Genomic DNA, 19,308 nt, shown 5'->3' on the forward strand with positions numbered 1-19,308 from the left:
GTATATTCTGTTATTTTGCTAAGGTGTTTCTTTATGTCAGGAGGGTCTAATTGTAAGTCTCTCAGGTCAGTCAGAGTTTAGCTGTTGTTTGGTCAGAGAAATTTGAATATTGGACTGTGTTTGTCAGTTTTAAGGTGGAGTTTTGAAGTACAGGTCAGATGCAGACAGCATTTTAACGTTGTTTTGCACCTGTAATGAAGTGTGACATCTGGAGTGTGGCATTTGCAACATGACAGCTGTAGCGCTGCACCTGGGTACATTGACCTACTGGAGCAACGACTCTTGATAATTAACATAAAGGAAAACTATCACAAAATCTTCCAACTGATCGAGGCTGCAGAGAAAGGTCTACAGCTCTCAATCAAATTCAGCTGCGTGGAAGTGACCTTTTCTGACAGCTACACTGGGTGACATGGAGGAGTCTGCAACTTGATTGCTCTCTCAACAAGAGGACTCTGTAACATATGGTCACCCAGCGTGAGGTGTCTGCTGGCAGCTTTTTAGCATATAAGTAAATTGGGTTGAGGAGAGTAAATTTAAAGGAAAAAAACATATTCATGCAAACTAACAATGAATCTTTATTTAGTAATACATTCTGAGAATAGCAGTTTAAAGGGAATTGACTATAAAACTGGCTGCTGTGGTTTTACTGTGTGCACCCGTCTTCCTTTGACCCCACAAAGCTCAGTAATGAAAAGGTTGGCCATGACTTGTACTGCCTACTTGTAACTGGAAACCCGTTTCCTTTCCCAATTAACATCTCTCCTCCTGATGAAAGGATATTCAGGAAGCAGTTGCACATCACTGCTCCTTAGAAGTGCATCTCCAACCCAGCACGCAAATGAAGTGAGGTGAGAGAAAGATGTCCCCACACTTATTTATTTCAGTTAGAGCCATGGTTCGGTGTGCCCTAGACCTTGCTATTGCAGCCTGCATCAACAGATCTGTGAGTCACTAAAAACAGGACCATCAATTGTAGTATTACACACTGACTTTTATTTTCAGATCTTGTCTTTTCTTTAACCATTGAACACTGGATGAAGACTTCATAATATCACGCAGCCTTTGAAAAGGCTACAGTGTGCAAATGTGATGGGGGAGGGGAAGAGGACAAGGCATAGATAGCAGTACTCATTGACTACATAACATTTCTCATTCAGAATGATGGCCAAAAGACTCGTGACCATGTCTTTCCGTGAAAAGTCATCCACAAGGGCCCTGGATTAGCTCTGTTGGCTCCTGACTCATGTTATTGCAGACAAACATCCCCAACTGTCCTGCCCCAGAGAGTGTAAATCAGGAGGATACTCTGCTACACTGGGGAATTGGGGACAGGCACAGATGTTCATAATATTCAGATAATTCATGTAATGCAATTAATATGAAATTTCTTTCTGCGACTTTATTACAATCTTAAATTTCTATATGAAATCAGCTATCATATCACGCCTGTATTAATTAAATTTGGTGATATATTAGATTGCTATAAACAGACTGAGTTGGATTTTGACTTGAGAAATCATCAGTATTAAAGAATGTTTAACAACCTATTGCAAGATTGTTTGCTTGGCAACATGAAATGGCCATTATGGTATTATTAGGAATTATGAGCAACTAGGGACTAAATTAAAAAGCAGAACCTCAAAGGTAATAATCTCTGGATTATTACCTGAGGCATGAGCAAATTGGCATAGGATAAATAAGATTAGAGAGATAAATGCATGGCATGAGAAATGGGTTTTGATTCATGGAGCACAGGCACCAGTACTGGGGAAAGTGGGAGCTCTACAGTTGGGAAGGTTTTCACCTAAACTGTACTGCGACCAGTGTTCTGGTAAGTTGAATAACTAGGATGGTAGAGAGGGCTTTAAACTAAATAGTGGTGGGAAGGGATCATATGAGAGGAGACATAGTAAATCAAAGGGAAACAACAAGGTAATAGAGCAGGGTAGTTATTTGGGTATCAATAACCATAATTAATGTGGCAGGAAGGGACAGAAAGCACAAACTTAGAGTGCACCAGCATATAAGGCCAGGTGTTGTGAAAGTGATAAAAAAAAGACAAAATTAAAGGCCCTGTATCTGAATGCTCACAGCATTCATAACAAAATGGATGAATAGTTAGCACAGATAGAAATAAATATATATGACCTGATAGTCATTACCGAGACATGGTTGCAGGGTGACCAAGGCTGTTACCCAAATATTGAAAGATATTTAATATTTCAAAAAGATGTGAAGCTGGGAAAAGGTGGTGGGGTAACTCTGTTAATTAAGGATATCATTAGTACAGTAGTGAGAGATGACAGCTCAAAAAAGCAAGATGTAGAATCAGTTTGGGGTAGAGATAAGAAATAGAAAAGGTAAGAGGTCACTTGTGGAAGTAGATTATAGGCCCCCTAACAGTAATTACATAGTAAGACAAAGTATACAGGAAGAAATAAATGGGGCATGTAAGAAAGGTACTGCAATAATCTTGGGTGACTTTAATCTGCATATAGATTGGGTGAATCAGATTGACAAAGGTAGCTTGGAAAATTAGTTCGTAGAGTGTTTACGGGACAATTTCTTAGAACAGTACTTACTGTTAGGGGGCCTATAAACTACTTCCACAAGTGACCTCTTACCTTTTCTACCTGTCTGGAGCCAACCAGGGAGCAGGCTATTCTGGACCTGGTAATCAAGCAATGAGACAGGATTAATCAATAACCTCATGGTAAAGGAACGTCTAGGCAACAGTGATCATAACACGATAGAATTTCATGTTCAGTTTGAAGAGGAGAAGTCTGGGTCTAGGACTAGCATTTTCAGCCTAAATAAATGTAATTAAAAGGGTATGAAAGCAGATCTAGCTAAAGTGAATTGGGAAACTAGGTTGAAAGTTAGAACAATTAGGATACAGTAGCAGACTTTTAAGGAGATATTTAATAACTCTCAGCAAAGATTTATCCCAGTGAGAAAGAAAGAACCCTTGGGAAGGATGCATCATCCATGGCTGAATAAGGAAGTTAAGGATAGCATCAAATTGAATGAAACACTGTACAAATCTGAAAAGATTAATGATAGGTCGGATGATTGGTCAGATTTAAGAACCAGCAAAGAATTACTTAAAAAAATTAAAGAGGGAGAAAGCAGAGTATGAGAGAAAGCTAGCTAGCAATATAAAAGCAAAAATTAAAATTTTCTACAAGTATTTAAATAGGAAAAGAATAACTAAAGCTAGTGTTGATCCTCTAGAGAGTGAGTCTGGGGAATTGATAATGGAAAACAAGGAAATGGCAGAGGCTTGAACAGGTATTTTGTGTCTGTATTCACTGTAAAAGACTTAGAAAACTTCCCAAAGATACTTGAGAATCAAGAGGTGAATAGGAGGGGGGAACTTAAAACAATCACCGTCACTAGGGAAGGGGTGCCAGAAAACTATTAGACCTAAAGGCTGACAAGTTCTCAGGACCAGATGGCCTGCATCCCAGGGTCTTAAAATAAGTGGCTGTGGAGATAATAGATGCATTGGTTATAATATTCCAAAATTCCTTAGATTCTGAAAGGGTCCCAGTGGATTGGAAATAGCTAATATAACACCTTTATTCAAGGATGGAGGGAGACAGAAAGCAGGAAACTCCAGACCAGTTAGCCTAACACCTGTCATAGGAAATTCTAGAATCCATTATTAAGTAGGTTATAGCGCTGGATACTTAAAAAATCATAATTTCATCAGGCAGAGCCAACATGACTTTATGAAAGGGAAATAGTGTGTGACTAATTTATTAGAGATTTTTGAGGAAGTAATAAGCAAGGTGAAAATAGGGGAACCTGTAGATGTGGTGTATTTGGATTTCAGAAGGCATTTGACAAGGTGCTATATCAAAGGTTACTACACTAGATAAGATTTCATGGTGTAGGGAGTAACATATTAGCATGGGTAAAGCATATGTTGGCTAACAGGAAACAGTAGGGATAAATGGATCTTTTTCAGGTTGGCAAGCTGTAACTAGTGGAGTGCCACAGGGATCAATGCTGGATCCTCGATAACTTATAATCTACATCAAAGACTTAAATGAAGGGACCGAATGTATGGTAGCTAGATTTACTGATGACACCAGGATAGGTAGGAAAATAAGTTGTCAGGAGGTAGAGTCTGCAAAGGAATATAGACAGATTAAGTGAGTGGGAAAAAATTTGGAAGACGGAGTGTAACATGGGAAAATGTGAACTTGTCCACTTTGGCAGGAAGAATGGAAAAGCAGTTTGCTATTTAAATGGACAGAGGTTGCAAAACTCAGTGATACAGAGAGAATCAGGGTGTCCTGGTACATGAATCACATAAAGTTAGTATGCACTAAAGCAAGTGATTAGGAAGGCAAATGGAATGCTGGCATTTATTGCAAGGGAAATTGAAATAAAAGTAGGGAAGTTTTACTGCAACTGTACAGGGTCTTGATGAGACCGCTTCTGGAATAATGTGTACAGTTTTGGTCTCCTTATTTGAAAAAAGACATAATTGCATTAAAAGTAGTTCAGAGAAGGTTCACTCGACTCATTCCTGGAATGAGGGGCAAGTTAATGAAGAAAGGTTGAACAGGTTGGGCCTATACCCATTGGAATTTAGAAGAATGAGAGGTGATCTTATTGAAATGTATAAGATCCTGAGGGGACTTGATAGGGTTGATACTGGGAGGATGTTTCTACTTGAGAGGGAGACTAGAACTCGGGGACACAATTTAACAATAAGAAGTCTCCCTTTTAAGATGGAGATGAGGAGAATTTTTTTCTCTGAGGGTCATTAGTATTTGAAATTCTCTTCCCCAGAAAGCAGCAGAGGCTGGGTCATTGAATTTATTCAAGGTAGAGCAAGAAGGATTTTTGACAAGGGAGTCAGAGGTTATAGGGGCAGACAAGAAAGTGGAGTTGAGACCACAACCAGATCAGCCATGATCTTACTGAATGGCAGAGCAGGTTTGAAGGGCTGAATGGCCTACTCCTGCTCCTAAGTTCAATGTTCCTATGTTCCCATGTTCCTATTTGCTTAACAACACTGCAGCCTACCCTAGCATCATTATGCCTTTTCTAAAATAACTAACAACCAAACAAAATGTCCCTTTAGTGAAGAACTTAACCATAAAAAAGAAAACTTAGAAACTTAAATAATAAAGTTTGTGTCTGTCTTCACTGTAAAAGACTTAGAAAGTTGTTACTTTTTAAGGAAACCTCATCCATGTGTGGGATGAGGTTTCCTAAAGCTAATCCTGATGAAATAAAAGCTTTATTTTGAAAATAAAAACATGTCCCATCTCATGTGACACAGTCACATGAGGGGACATGTTTCATTAAATTTTTAATGTCCTTATATATTTTTTTAAAAGCGCTTCAATCTCACTGAGGAAGCTCCGTGCCTCAGGGAGATTGAAGCACTCTTTCGCCTGCATACGTGAAAGAGCGCTGGACCCGACTTACCCCCTCCCCCCGCCCGCACAGATAGCGGCTCAGCGCTACCGCTCACAATTCACATAGGGCGGGCCTTAATTGGCCCGCCCGCATGAAATCACAGTGCGGAGCCGATTGCAGGCGGCAGGCGGCTCCGTAACCACCTGCTCCCACTGAGCCAGCCCAACAACTGGAAAATCTTGGCTTATGAGTCGGAAGGTTGTGGGTTCAAGTCTCACTCCAACACTTGAACATAATGTCTAAGTTGACAGTGCAGTACTGAGATAATGTTGCACTTTTGGAGGTGCTGTCTTTCGAATGAAACGTTAAACTGAAGCCCTGTCTAACCTCTCAGGTGGGTGTAAAAGATCCCATGGGATTATCTTGAAGAAGTGCAGGGGACTGCTACCCAATGTCCTGGCCATTATTAATTTCTAAGCAGGACCTAAAAAGTTATTTGGTTATTATTACATTGTGGTTTACTGGACCTCGCTGTGTGCCATTTGGCTGCTGCATTTCTCACGTTACAACAGAAACTATACTTCAAAACTACTTCATTGACTGTAAAATGCTTTGGGATATCATGAGGTTGTGAAAGGTGCTATATTAATGCAAGTCTTTCATTAAGCCTGCTGTCAACTGCCTATTAAATTGCTCCAAGGATTTTGATTCCATTACCCAATGGGGAAGTCCAGTTCAAATATCGATCATTCCATGTGTGAAGAAAGACTTCCTTGATATATTCTAAAATTGCCCTACGCTAGTTTAAATAAGTACTCCTTTATCCTACAGTCAAGGCTGATTTTGAAGTAGTGGGCAGGATTTACTTTCCTAAACCATTACCAACTGAATGTTTGTAAATAGTGAGAAATGAACATTAAAGTCAAGGTTTATTCAGACATTGGCAATACGTTTAGAAGAGGTTTTTTTTTATCTTTTTCACTTGTTTATACTGTGTTTGCCAGTTATTTAAATGGATCTTTCCTTTCAGGTGTCACTATGAAGCTGATGGATGAGGTGGCTGGCATTGTGGCAGCTCGGCATTGCAAGACCAACATTGTGACTGCATCTGTGGACGCCATCAACTTTCACCAGAAGATTCAGAAAGGTACCACATTTGCCATTTTCACACTCTTTGCCACAAGAGTACTTTAGTTGGCACTGTCACATTGCTGTGTGAGCATTTTGTATTATTTTCATGAAATAGTTTGCATATTACAGGTAGATTATTAATAGCACTGCCTATATAAATGGTATAACTTTGCTCTTGAAAGCTGCTTCAAAATCGAAACCTTCAAACACATTCCAACAACATTAAAATAACAAGCCGTCACCCACCTCCAACAGCACTGGAACCAAACCACAGGAGAATGTGTAGAATGTAATGCATTATTTAACATATTTACTTTATAGTCAATGGGCAGAATTATGCCGCCGGCGAGCAAGGGGCGGGGCCCGCTTGCCGACGCGCAAAATTACGCGGGATGATGTTGGGCAGAACGCCCGACATCATCCTGGTCCATTTAAATTTTCAGGAAGGCGGGCCCACAGCAAAATCAGCTGCGGGCACACCGATCTGTCAATGGCCAATTGAAGCCATTGACAGATCAATTAAAGTACTTAGTATACCTGCCTGTCCAACCTTAAGGTTGGTGGGCAGGCCAGGAGCCCCGGCGGCAAACAGATAAAACATGAAACCTCATCCATGGGCGGGGTGAGGTTTCATGCAGGGTTTTAAAATTTTTAATAAAGTTATTATGTTAATTATGAACATGTCCCATCTCATGTGACATTGTCACTTGAAAGGGACATGTTAGGGATTTTTTTTTCCTATTTTTAATATTTTTAAAAGTGTCAGCGATCTCCCTGAGGCAGCACTTAGCCTCAGGGAGATGTGCGCTCTTTGGTGCGCATGTGCGAAAGAGCGCACTCTCGCTTTTGCAGAATCCCCCCCTCCCTGCGCCCACACAGGAAGTGCATAGTGCTTCCCGCCTGACATCACACCCAATTAAGGCCCGCCCATGTAAAATGGCAGCGGGGATCGGCTCCGGCGGGGATCGGCTCCCCGCCCACCAGAGATTGGGTCGGGCCTGCCCGCCCGGCAGGCAGAAAATTCTGCCCAATATTTTTTTTAAATTACCAGATAAATGTATTTGCTCTATCAGATGGTTCACCAGTTCTGGAATTCCTTCCCTAAACCTCTCTGCCTCTCTACCTTTACAACGTTCCTTAAAACCTACCTCTTTGACCAAACTTTTGGTCATCTGGCCTAATAGGTCCTTAAGTGGCTCAAAGTCAAATTTTGTTCGATAACACGCCTGTGAAGCGCCTTAAGACATTTTGTTATGTTAAAGGCACAGTACAAGTTGTTGGAAATATTGATTGATTCCAGAAATGATTTTATCTGAAATAATTTCCACTTGCTTACTGGAAATACAATTCTGTATCTTGTTAATACAGCTGTTATTATCCATTTTTTGGACCTAGTCTTGAACCGTTTTTGTTTTGAACATTATTTTAGAATGCATTAATTTATCTATTCCACATCAGTGTTTCACAAACAAGATAAGTAATGTTTCAGTTTTAATATTTCTCCAAGAAAATGCTATCATAGTGGACTGAATCTCACCTGTCACTCCTATTGTTTCAATGTGCTTCATAAGAGGCTCAACCAAGTGTTTACACCTCACCCAAGTGGCCATTCTTTGCGTTGTTGGCAGGTTATTGATCCTGTCCTCACCTGCTTTCTGCAGCAGATGGCATAGCTTTGTTCAGAAGTGACAATGATGGGTGTCCTTAGACATGACCACATAATCTGTTTGCCATGTTGGTTGAGGGATAAATATTGACCATGAGCCTGAGGAGAACTCCCCCACGCTTTTTTGAAAAATTGGTGGAGGATCTTTTACATCCGCCTAAGAGGATGGACCCTTTTGTACACCTTCACCATCTGAAAGATGGTACCTCTGACAGTACAGCACTCCCTTTCACTGGGAGTGTCTGCCTGAATATGTGCTCAAGCCTCTGGAGTAAGACTTAAACACATGACCTTCTAACACAGAGGAGAGAGTGCCACCACTGAGCCATTGCAGGCGCAACCTTGAGAGGGATAAGAGAAAAAGAGGCAACACAAGTACAATGTAACATAAAAACAAAAGTTTTAGAAATACACAAGTTCATCAGTATCTGAAAGATAAAAACACGTGGCTCAAGTGGCTGTTTCAAGTGGAGGCTCTCATCAATTCCAATGAGGGCTGTCAACCTTAGACACAAATCTCTCTTTGTGTTTGAGGCGTTGACAAGACTGTTGTGCATTTCCAGGATTTTCTGATTTTATCTCAGATTTTCACCATTCGCAGTTTTACTTTTTATCACAGCATGGCATCATAGAACAGTAAAAAAAATGTAAAGCAGGCCATGTGGTCCACCGTGCCTATGCTGGTTCTTTGGTAGAGCTATCCAATTAGTTCCAATCCCCCACTCATTCCACATATCACTGCAATTTTTTACTTTTCAAGTATATATCCAATTCCCTTTTAAAAATAACTACTGAATCTGTTTCCACCGCCCTTTCAGGCAGAGGATTCCGGGATCCTCACTCCAGAATGGTGAAGTTTTACTATTTGGAATGGTAGAATTCACAACTGTTTTTGATGTCCAAAGATTAGTTACAAATTATTCCTCCTTAAGATTTGGAAGTGTTTAGTCACATGAACTTGTTGTACTTTTCCTGCCAAGACCTTCACAGAAGGCAATTTGATTCCTAGGCAGTGCCACTTCGTATGTCCGTAATTCAACTGCTTGTCGCAGACATTATTGCTCTATAAATGAATGCTTAATAAAAATAATAGCAAATCCCTGGATTGAAGGTTATGAAAGCAAAAATAAAGTTATTTCTGCCCAGACACAAACCAGGAATGTTAGTATTCCAGTTGAGGTTTGGCTGCAATGAGTTGTGGAATAATGTAGATAATATTTCAACTTAATTGGTTCCAGAAATGCCTAACTGTGAGCACAGGAAATGTTCTTGTTTAGTTTTATAATAATTTTTCTTTTAAATTCAGTCAGCGCAAGATGACTAACCTGGGGTGTTCATTTGCAGTATTCCTTTGCAATATTCTTAGGGTTCCAGTCGAGGCAATGTTTGTAATGTTTTGTATCAGTGCCCGTGGTTCAGTGAAATAAGTGCTAAAAAAGCATTGCTGGTAGAAAACCTTGGTGAGAATACCAGCCAGTAACACTTAAGGGGGCTGTGTTGTTTTGACAGAGGATGACGTGTACGATTATGATTACAGATTTGAAGAGACCTGTTACTGATTAGAATGTGTTCATTTAATCCTTTGTGGGATGGATGCGGTGTCACGTGCAAGATGGTACACATACCAACTTTAATGAGATCAGAATGGTGTTTTTGCCATTTGGAACAGAACAGTCAAGTTTGTAATAACTTTAAATATACTATTTGTACTGAGTACTGCTCTTTTACCTGTTTAATATTCAGTTTTGAACAGCATCACAGACAATCTGGGCTCTGGACTTGATCCTCACCTTACTCACACTTTTCTGTTGGGGGTCACTTGACATCAATCTAATGCAGGAACCCTGGTTGTTTTCTTTCCACTTCCAAGTCCAAGTGTACTGAAACCGATTACAGCATCTTTATTCATTGCATCAAGTTGATATCAGCTAACTCAATGTGAGCTGGTTATCAAATTTGGATCCTTGCTGGTGTGTATGACTTAATAGTATGCTTGGTGGCAAATAGCTTGTTAATGAAACACTTGGTTAACTTTGATATTTTTGGTTCAACTCTGAAAGTATGCAGAGAGATATTGATGTGGAATTGAATATTTTTGTTTATTTCACACCTCTAGAGCTTTGCTTCAGCCCAACTGCTACCAGTTGCCTAAAGCTACTTTGGAATATCAGCAAGTAGAGAGCTGAGATGGGACTGCTAATGGAATCACAGTGACTCACTCTGTGAAGTTTTAGTGCTGTACAGACAGGATGATAGATGAGGGGGATTATCATGATAATAATTCTGACACATCTATGTCACCAGCTGAGAATGTATCAATTTTTTTGACAGCCTTGCAGCATCCTGTGATGTATTGATTCCTCGGAGGGTTCTGCCAGGCATTGAGACTGATGATCTTTTCTTACATGCTTTCGTGACTGAGCAATTGCAAAAAGAAAATGCTCATTCAGTTCATTTGTAACACTTTATTAGACTTGAAAGACTTGCATGTACATAGTGCTTTATCACAGCTCATGTTCTATCTGTAGGATGCCTTGTTTTAAATAGCATTATCAATTTTAATACAGAAATACTATCTTGGATAAAATGGGAAATCTCAAAATAGAAATGGGCTGCAGTTTCAGATTACATCCACCCAGGGGGAAGGGACAGGTGACCTGTGAGCCCTTTGCCTGCATCTTCAAGAGCTTAATAGAGATAGGGCTAGTTCTGTTACATTGCAAGGCCACTCACAGGTGTTCCAATATTCAAAAAAGGAGTCATATCAGAGCCAGGGAACTAAAGGGCTGTCAGCCTGACATCTATCATTGTGGAGATGCTTGCAGGGATCCTAGTTATGCCCTTTATCATTACAGGGAAAGAGATGGGGCTATTGATGACACTGAACATGACTTCCTGAAAGGAAGGTCACGTAACGAAATTGATTGAGTTTTTCGAAGAGCTTACTAAATTGGCGGAGGAAGGTAACCTGGTTGACATTGACTACCTATATTTTCAGAATGGCTCTGACAAATAACCGCATAGTAAGTTACTTCACAAGGTAGAATCTTGTGTAATCAGAAAGTGTCTGGTCATGCTGCCACAGGCGTCATGAGAAGAGGCATGCTTAATTGACCAGCCAGTCTTTTCCTGTCCATCATTTTGTATGTTTGTATCTGTGAAATTGACCAAATTGCTTCACATAGTTAATTACTTTGAAATCCAGTTACTGTTATTATGTTGGCAGATGTGGCAGCCATTTCGAATACTCCAATTAGATAAAAAGCACTCTGGGAGAATTAAATGCTCTTTTTCAAATAGTGTTGTTGAGTTTTTTAATATCAACCTAAACAAGCCGAGGTTTAATGTCTGCTCTGCAGAACTGCAACTCTGACAATACAGCACAACCCCAACTGATATTAGAGTGTCATCCTTGTTCATGTGTTCAAGTCCTGGAATACAAAGTAAGTGAATGTTTGAGGAATCACAGATGAATTTTCACATGGATCAGCATATCAGAAAAGGATGAAAAAGCAAGGTTGCATAGTCAATTGGTCTATATTAACAACAGTGAGAATGGGAAAAGATTTGAGTGTGATAATCAACCATTCACTAAAAGCACCCAGGCAGCATGAAGGTATTATTAATAAGGCTCATCAAGTACCAGGGAGCACATTAAGGCTATTTGATTATAAATTCAATGAATATTTTAGCCTTGTATAAAGTATCAGAGAGGACATATTAGAATGTACAAATATCTGGGTATTCTCCCTTCAGAATTATATTGAAATATTGGAAAGAATTCAGGGACAATTCTAGAATTTTAGGACTTAAAATTATCAACAGAGAATCAAGAACTGAGTTTGTTTTCAGTTATTAAAAAAGGATTGAGAAGATGCATAGTACTGGACTAGAAACCCAGAGGTTCATAATTCTGCTGTGGCAAATGCGAAATTGAATTCAATAAATTTGGTAATTTGTTAGCTAGCATCAGGAAAAAAATGAATGCAAAAGCTGTGGTTTTGTTGTGAAACCATACTATTTAGAGTTGGGAGTCACTGGGCAGCATTTTCCCCCTTGGTGTCAGGTAGCGCATGCCAGGCTATTTCCTGACATTGTTCCTGACTTGTGAAAGTCAGCTCATTCACCTGAAATTTTCATCTTCCAGAGTCGGGGGCAGGCTGGAGTTGAGGCCGTCACCTTCCAATGCAAGTCTGGTGGGGACAGAGAGGCACGGATGCAGAGGCGGATAGGTTAAAAGGCTCACTTCCGTTAACTAGAACATCGGCCCAGTTCTTTATATGGTTGTTTGGCCCCTTAGCTCTCACCCTTCCTCTACCCAGCCCCCATTCACCCCTCCATGTCTCCCAAGCACCCTCCATACTTCCATGCATTCTGCATGCCCCCCATCCATCTCCGTACCCACTCACCCAGTATCCACTATGTACAGGACTCATGAACTATATAATAACACTAGGAATTATTTGAAATGCTCAGGAAATAAAGAAAAGCAACCAGCCATTCAAATTCCAGTTGAAAAAAAAACACTCTGGATGAATTTTCACTCTCGGGTCAGGAGCACAGAGTCGGGAAAATTCACAACTCCACAAACCTGACTCGGAGAAACTGCCCCAGATTTTCTATTTTTTTTCGTTCAGGTGAGGTGGGGCAGGGTGGGTGGTGCAGTGTGGGTTTAGCAGGAGTAGGGCCCACTGCCCCTGGAAAGAGTTCAGAAGCAGCCACAGGGGCTGCCAGGTGTGGAAGTGAGCTGTGTGAAAGGCCCGCCTCAGTGCCCTGGAACTTGTAAGAAAGAAAAACAAAAAAAACCCCTCTAGCCCTCACTCCTCCCACACATCCCCATCCATGCCAACTCATGCACCTCATTCCCACCCCCTCATACTCTCCATGCCAGCCTATGCCCCTCTACCCACCCCTCCATGGTCCTTTATATCCCATGCCAACTTAGTGCCAACCTATGCCTTCACCTTCCACTCTTGGCCCTTACACACTCCATGCCAACTCACCCTGTATCCACCATGGGCAGGCCTCAGCAGCCATGCTAAGATGAAATAAAGTAAAGTTCTAAGTGTCTATTGCAGACTTCACTATTCTCTTAAAAAAAAAACACTCATTCATAATAACCCACTCCATACATTTAAATTCCTTCAACTATTTAATCCCTTATAAATGCAAACATTTCATTCAAGTACTTAATCCTTTATGAAAACACACATTTGTATTTATAGCCCCACAACAAAGGCTTTATAACCACTTAGAGCTATCATCAAACTGTGAACTGACAGGCACCTCGCTGTGATAATGATAGGTTGTGGAATCAATCATGCAACACTAATACTATAATGATCGCCCTAAGGCTTATGTCAACAGACAGAGTGAAATTGCAAGAACTGATTTTTTAAAACTGCAGACTTTAAAAAAAAATATTTAGCTTGATCGTTCCACAGAACTTATCCACTTTTCATGCACATTCATGTCTACTCTTACCAACCCCAAAGACCACCTTACCTCTTCCAAAAGGCACCTTAACTTTCCCAAAGGGCACTTAATCTCTCTCAAATAATACCTAGACCTATCAAAAAGGGGTCCCTTGACCTATCAAAAAGGGGACCCTATCTCTCCAATCAACTCCAGCAGCTCTAAACATGTTCCTCAAAGGTCTGAAGCCCAGAATCACCTTTTGCACATCCCACTAACGAAAGTTGGATCTGTTGGAAGGCAGCTGCACTTTTTATTGTGCAGCTGCCTCCATGAACCACGGATCTGCAAACTGCAGCCTGCCCCCATTACCCCCACACGCCCCCTGCCCCGAAAAAAATGAGGGTGCCGATTTCAGGAGCGGGATTTCTGGAATCAGGGCTCCGATGTCATTTTGGCTAAGCCGGAGACCTCTGTCCGCGTCAGAATTCAAGCATCTCCCTCAAGTGCTCAATTATCTGTCAAAATAAACAACCAGCCATTCAAAAACTTTCAAAACATTTAAAACTATTATTTGCTCATAAAACTGTCAATTAAACAAAGTACATATTCCCCTCCACAGCTGTGAAAACAACCCCTGTGGAGCTAAGTCCATTAGTGGGGTTTGGAATTCGGCATGTATTCATAATGGAATTACATTGCATAGCTGAATAAACAGAGCCTACAGAACTCAATACAATGAAGTATTTGAAGTTGTCTGACCAGATGTCTAGCCATCTGCTTTTTTTTCAAAGTCTCAATGGCAGTTCAATCAAAGAAGTCTGACATCTGTTCAGTTTTTTTACAAAGTCTCAACAGATCTCTAGACTGTAATCAATATACAATTCAGATGTTTAAAACTCAATGTTTAAATCAGATTCTCAATCCTGTTGAATGCATAAGAGCACTTTATCCACTAGATGAAATACTCTAATGCATGTGAACATGTACGCAATGCTGGTCAATTTAATGGTCACTGACCTTTCAAGGACCGGACCCTATGATCAATCACTGCATTGAAAGTATACTTAAATCATCATAAACCATTACATTATGATATTTGAAGTTGGCAAGACCTTTTAAACTCAATTGTCAAAAGATTCCCGACTCCACAGCAGGCTCCTTCTAAGGTCCACAAATTGACTTACCTAGCATGGTTCCCATAGCCTTCAGGAACTCACCCACCTCAACGAAAATATCAATGTCAGGGAAAATTGCATTTGCAATAGGCATGTAAATGGCGACCCTGATTTCACTTTATGATCTGCCAGACTTCCCACCCCAGAAAAAATGGTGTATGTTGGGAATGGCCTGATAAGTTTAAATTTGAAGACATGCACACCTCCAGTTTGAACCTCCTGATGCGCTTGCTCAGCGTCGAAAGGGGAAAATGTAGCCTATGGATGTATGTAGAATGGTCCTACTTTCTGCATTGTGTAACAAAACCTACAGTCAAGGCATTTTATTTCCTCAAGATGCTTAAATAATGTTTGATGAGGCTTAGAGTTTCTTTTAGGTCATCTTTCAGTATAAGCCAAAATGGATTTACATATTAAAAGAAATTTTTAAAAACAATCATTTGAAGATTGCATGTCATTATGAGCTACTATCAGATATATTTTAATCAGATATGCAGTCAAAACTGTCACAATTTGACATCTGAAATCCAAGATGTATTTTGCCTAGATAACATCCTCACTTACTGTACTATTTGGTACCTAACTTACATGTCTGTAAGTTGCTCTCCTGGTGTACATCCAAATCCTTTGCCAGAAACAAAAGATTTTTTCCCAAATATCTTCCCCTCCTTTCAAGAAGGTGCTTATAAGTTGCTGTACTGTGTTTACAGGTGCCAACAGCCCTCATTCCTTAGCAATATTTGCTCTTGGGATGTGGGCAAAGCCAGAAAGGCTATTGTTATGATCCATCCCTAGTTGCTCTGAGAAAATGGTAATAGACCTTGCTTAAAATTGAGTGATTCGCTAGGTCATTTCAGAGTCATATCTAGGCCAAATTGGGTAGGGGGTTCCTTTCCTTAAGGGGATTAATGAACTCATATGGTTTTTATATAAACGCTTGACATGTTCTTGACATACAAAAGTAGGTTGTGAACATACAAACATATGAATTAGGAGCAGGAGTAGGCCACACGGCCCTCAAGCCTGCTCCGCCATTCAATAAGATCATGGCTGATCTGAATGTAACCTCAACTCTACATTCCTGCCTACCCACGATAACCTTTCACCCGCTTATTAATCAAATAATCTATCTAGAATCTATCTAACTCTGCCTTAAAGGCTTCAATCAAGTCACCTCTTACTCTTCTAAACCGCAGTGGATACAAGCCTAGCCAGCCCAACCTTTCCTCATAAGACAAACCGCCTATTCCTGGTAATCGTCTAGTTAACTTTCTCTGAACTGCTTCTAACACATTTACATCTTATTTAAATAAAGAGATCAGTACTGTACACAGTACTCCAGATGTGGCCTCACCAATGCCCTGTACAACTGAAGCATAATCTCTCTACTTTTGTATTCAATTCCCCTCACAATAAACAATAACATTCTATTAGCTTTCCTAATTAGTTGCTGTACCTGCAAACTAACCTTTTGCGATTCATGCATCAAATCCTTCTGCATCTCAGAGCTTGGCAATCTCTCACCATCTACATAATATGCTTCCTTCTTGTTCTTCCTGCCAAAATGGATGAGTGTCTTTTTATCTGTTGAGACAACAGCTAGATGAACCCTGTCCAAAACAGATGTTGACAGATCTATACTAGCCAGCAGGAAAACGGAGTTATAATCAGGAGCATAACCGGTGGCCAATTTTCTCCTCCTTAGTTTGGGGATGTCCTGACTGAGTTTAACTCACTGAGCATTAATCAAGAATAGAACATGGGACTTTCTTGGCCTGAATGGGTTAATACCATAGCATGTGCTCCATTTACTTATTGAGCCATTGGAAGACTCTGCTGGAAGTATTTTTTTCTGAAAGGGCAGAGGCATACTTGGTGTGAAAAAGAATGAAAAGGAATGAAATGACATGAGCATTTGAAACATTTAAGATCCTGAGGGGCCTTGACAGGGTGGATGTGGAGAGGATATTTCCTCTTGTGGAAGAATCTAGAACTAGGGGTCACTGTTTAAAAATAAGGGGTCTCCCGTTTAAAACAGAGATGAGGCGAAAGTTTTTCACTCAGAGGGTCATGAGTCTTTGGAACTCTCTTTCTGAAAAGATAGTGGAAGTAGAGGCTTTAAATATTTTAAAGCAGAGATTCTTGGTAAGCAAGGGGGTGATAGGTTATCGGCAGTAGGTGGGATGCAGATTTCAGTACGCTATCAGATCAGCCATCATCTTATTAAATGGCAGAGCAGGCTGAAGGGGCTGAATGGCCTACTCCTGCTCCTTGTTGGTATGTATGTTCGTAGGTATGATGGAATACAACGTGGGGAAGTGTGAGGTCATGCACTTTGGTAGGAAGAATAGAGGCATAGACTATTTTCTAAATGGGGAGAGAATTCAGAAATCTGGAGTGCAAAGGGACTTGGAAGTCCTAGTCCAGGATTCTCTTAAGGTTAACTTGCAGGTTGAGTCGGTAGTTAGGAAGGCAAATGCAATGTTGGCATTTATTTCGAGAGGACTAGAATATAAAAGCAGGGATGTGCTGCTGAGGCTTTATAAGGCTCTGGTCAGACCACATTTAGAATATTGTGAGCAATTTTGGGCCCCATATGTCAGGAAGGATGTTCTGGCCCTGGAGAGGGTCCAGAGGAGGTTCACGAGAATGATCCCGGGAATGAAAGGCTTAACATATGAGGAACGTTTGAGGACTCTGGGTCTATACTCGATGGAGTTTAGAAGGATGAGGGGGGATCTGATTGAAACTTACAGAATACTGAAAGACCTGGATAGAGTGGACATGGGGAAGATGTTTCCATTAGTAGGAGAGACTAGGACCCGAGGGCACAGCCTCAGAGTAAAGGGAAGACCTTTTAGAACAGAGATGAGGAGAAACTTCTTTAGCCAGAGAGTGGTGAATCTATGGAATTCATTGCCACAGAAGGCTGTGGAGGCCAGGTCATTGAGTGTATTTAAGACCGAGATAGATAGGTTCTTGATTGGTAAGGGGATCAAAGGTTACGGGGAGAAGGCGGGAGAATGGGGTTGAGAAACTTATCAGCCATGATTGAATGGCGGGGCAGACTCGATGGGCCAAATGGCCTAATTTCTGCTCCTATGTCTTATGTATCATAATCTTGCCTCCATCCACTCATAAGTTCCTGCAGGGGCTTTTCTGATGGCTCAATGCAGAAAATGAATCTGATTTATTCTGAAATTGATTTTTATTGGAATGAATGGGCAGAACTGGTATATATGGGGCAGAATTTCACAGTTGACGTGCAGGGGTGGGCCCAACATGCATGCTTGTAAAAAGTCGCATGAAGACATTGGGCATGCGCCCCAACGTCCCTGCGCGCCATCGTGATGCTCCGGAAGACAGGCACTGAGTTTGGAGGCGCGCCCGCCATGAATTAACGAGCCCTTGAGTCATTAATTGACAACAATTTTTCGCAGCCTGTGCAATTTTCAGGGCGTCGCACAAGTGCAACGGGCCGGCGGGTAGGAGACATTTGTATAAACCTCATCCGTGGGTGGGATAAGAGGGGTGAGTGGGGTCGCTAATGTGAGTTGTTAGAACTTTAGTTTATTACTTACTGCTACTTAATTTCACTTCAGAGCTGCTTTGACAGAAATAATAGGCTTCAGTTCAGGACTCTGGAGGAATCATAACACTTGGGGCCTTCCAGGTATCAGGCAGCCTTCCCTTATCCTGGGAATGGGGATTGTGGTCTCCGCTGGAGGCACCTCCTCTGAGGAGGAAGAGAGGGCCAGAAGGTTGAGGAGGCCAGTAGTCCATATTCAGCCTCCAGGGGAGCCACCTGTGGGAGGACAGGTGCAAACACAAGGGGCGCAGGGCCAAGAGGAAGTCCAAGGTGGAAAGGGCCACAGAAGACGCCACTATCCTGCTGCCAGGGTTTACGGGCGGTGATGCAGCTACCTCAATGTGTCTGAGGTGCAATGCCAAAGGAGGCTCCGCCTCTCAAGGGAGACAGTGACCTCCATCTGTCAGATGATCGGCCCTGAGATCAGCTCCAACTGTGTGGGTGGGCACCCCATGCCAGTGGCGCTGAAGGTCACAGTGGCCCTCAACTTCTATGCCTCCGGCTCTTTCCAGGGGTCAGTGGGTGATCTTTGTGGGGTCCGCCAATCAGCTGTCCACAGTTGTGTCAAGCTGGTGACAGATGCTCTGTTCAGGCGTGCATTGACTTTCATTCATTATCGCACAGACGAGGCCAGCCAGGCTGAGTGAGCCAGAGGCTTTGCTGCAATTGCACACATGTGGCAATCAAGGCGCCAGCGGGTGATCGGGTGCCTTCGTCAACAGGACGGGATTCCACTCCATGAACATTCAGATAGTGTGTCGCCACAGGATGCAGATTCTGCAAGTCTGTGCAAGGTACCCAGGCAGCTCCCATGATGCTTACATCCTGGTCCCAGATGCCGAGTCTCTTCAGTGCTCCAGCCCAGATGGCTGCTGGGTGTCAAGGGCTATCCCCTCAAAAGGTGGCTCATGACGCCCCTCTACCAAGAACAGAAGCTGAGCAGC

General features: G+C 41.6%; 1 protein-coding gene across 4 annotated transcripts in view; it reads left to right on the top strand.

Moving 5' to 3' along the window:
- The window catches only part of acot7 (acyl-CoA thioesterase 7), a 242,897-nt gene that overhangs the window by 159,309 nt on the left and 64,280 nt on the right, over positions 1 to 19,308 (top strand). For all 4 annotated transcript variants that reach the window (XM_078557881.1, XM_078557882.1, XM_078557883.1 and 1 more), the window contains one exon: positions 6,416 to 6,532. In XM_078557881.1, coding sequence (XP_078414007.1) covers positions 6,416 to 6,532 — 117 coding nt within the window. The remainder of the gene's footprint in view (positions 1 to 6,415; positions 6,533 to 19,308) is intronic.

The sequence above is a fragment of the Cetorhinus maximus genome, chromosome 15, assembly GCF_964194155.1.
Source record: "Cetorhinus maximus chromosome 15, sCetMax3.hap1.1, whole genome shotgun sequence".
NCBI lineage: Eukaryota > Metazoa > Chordata > Chondrichthyes > Lamniformes > Cetorhinidae > Cetorhinus > Cetorhinus maximus.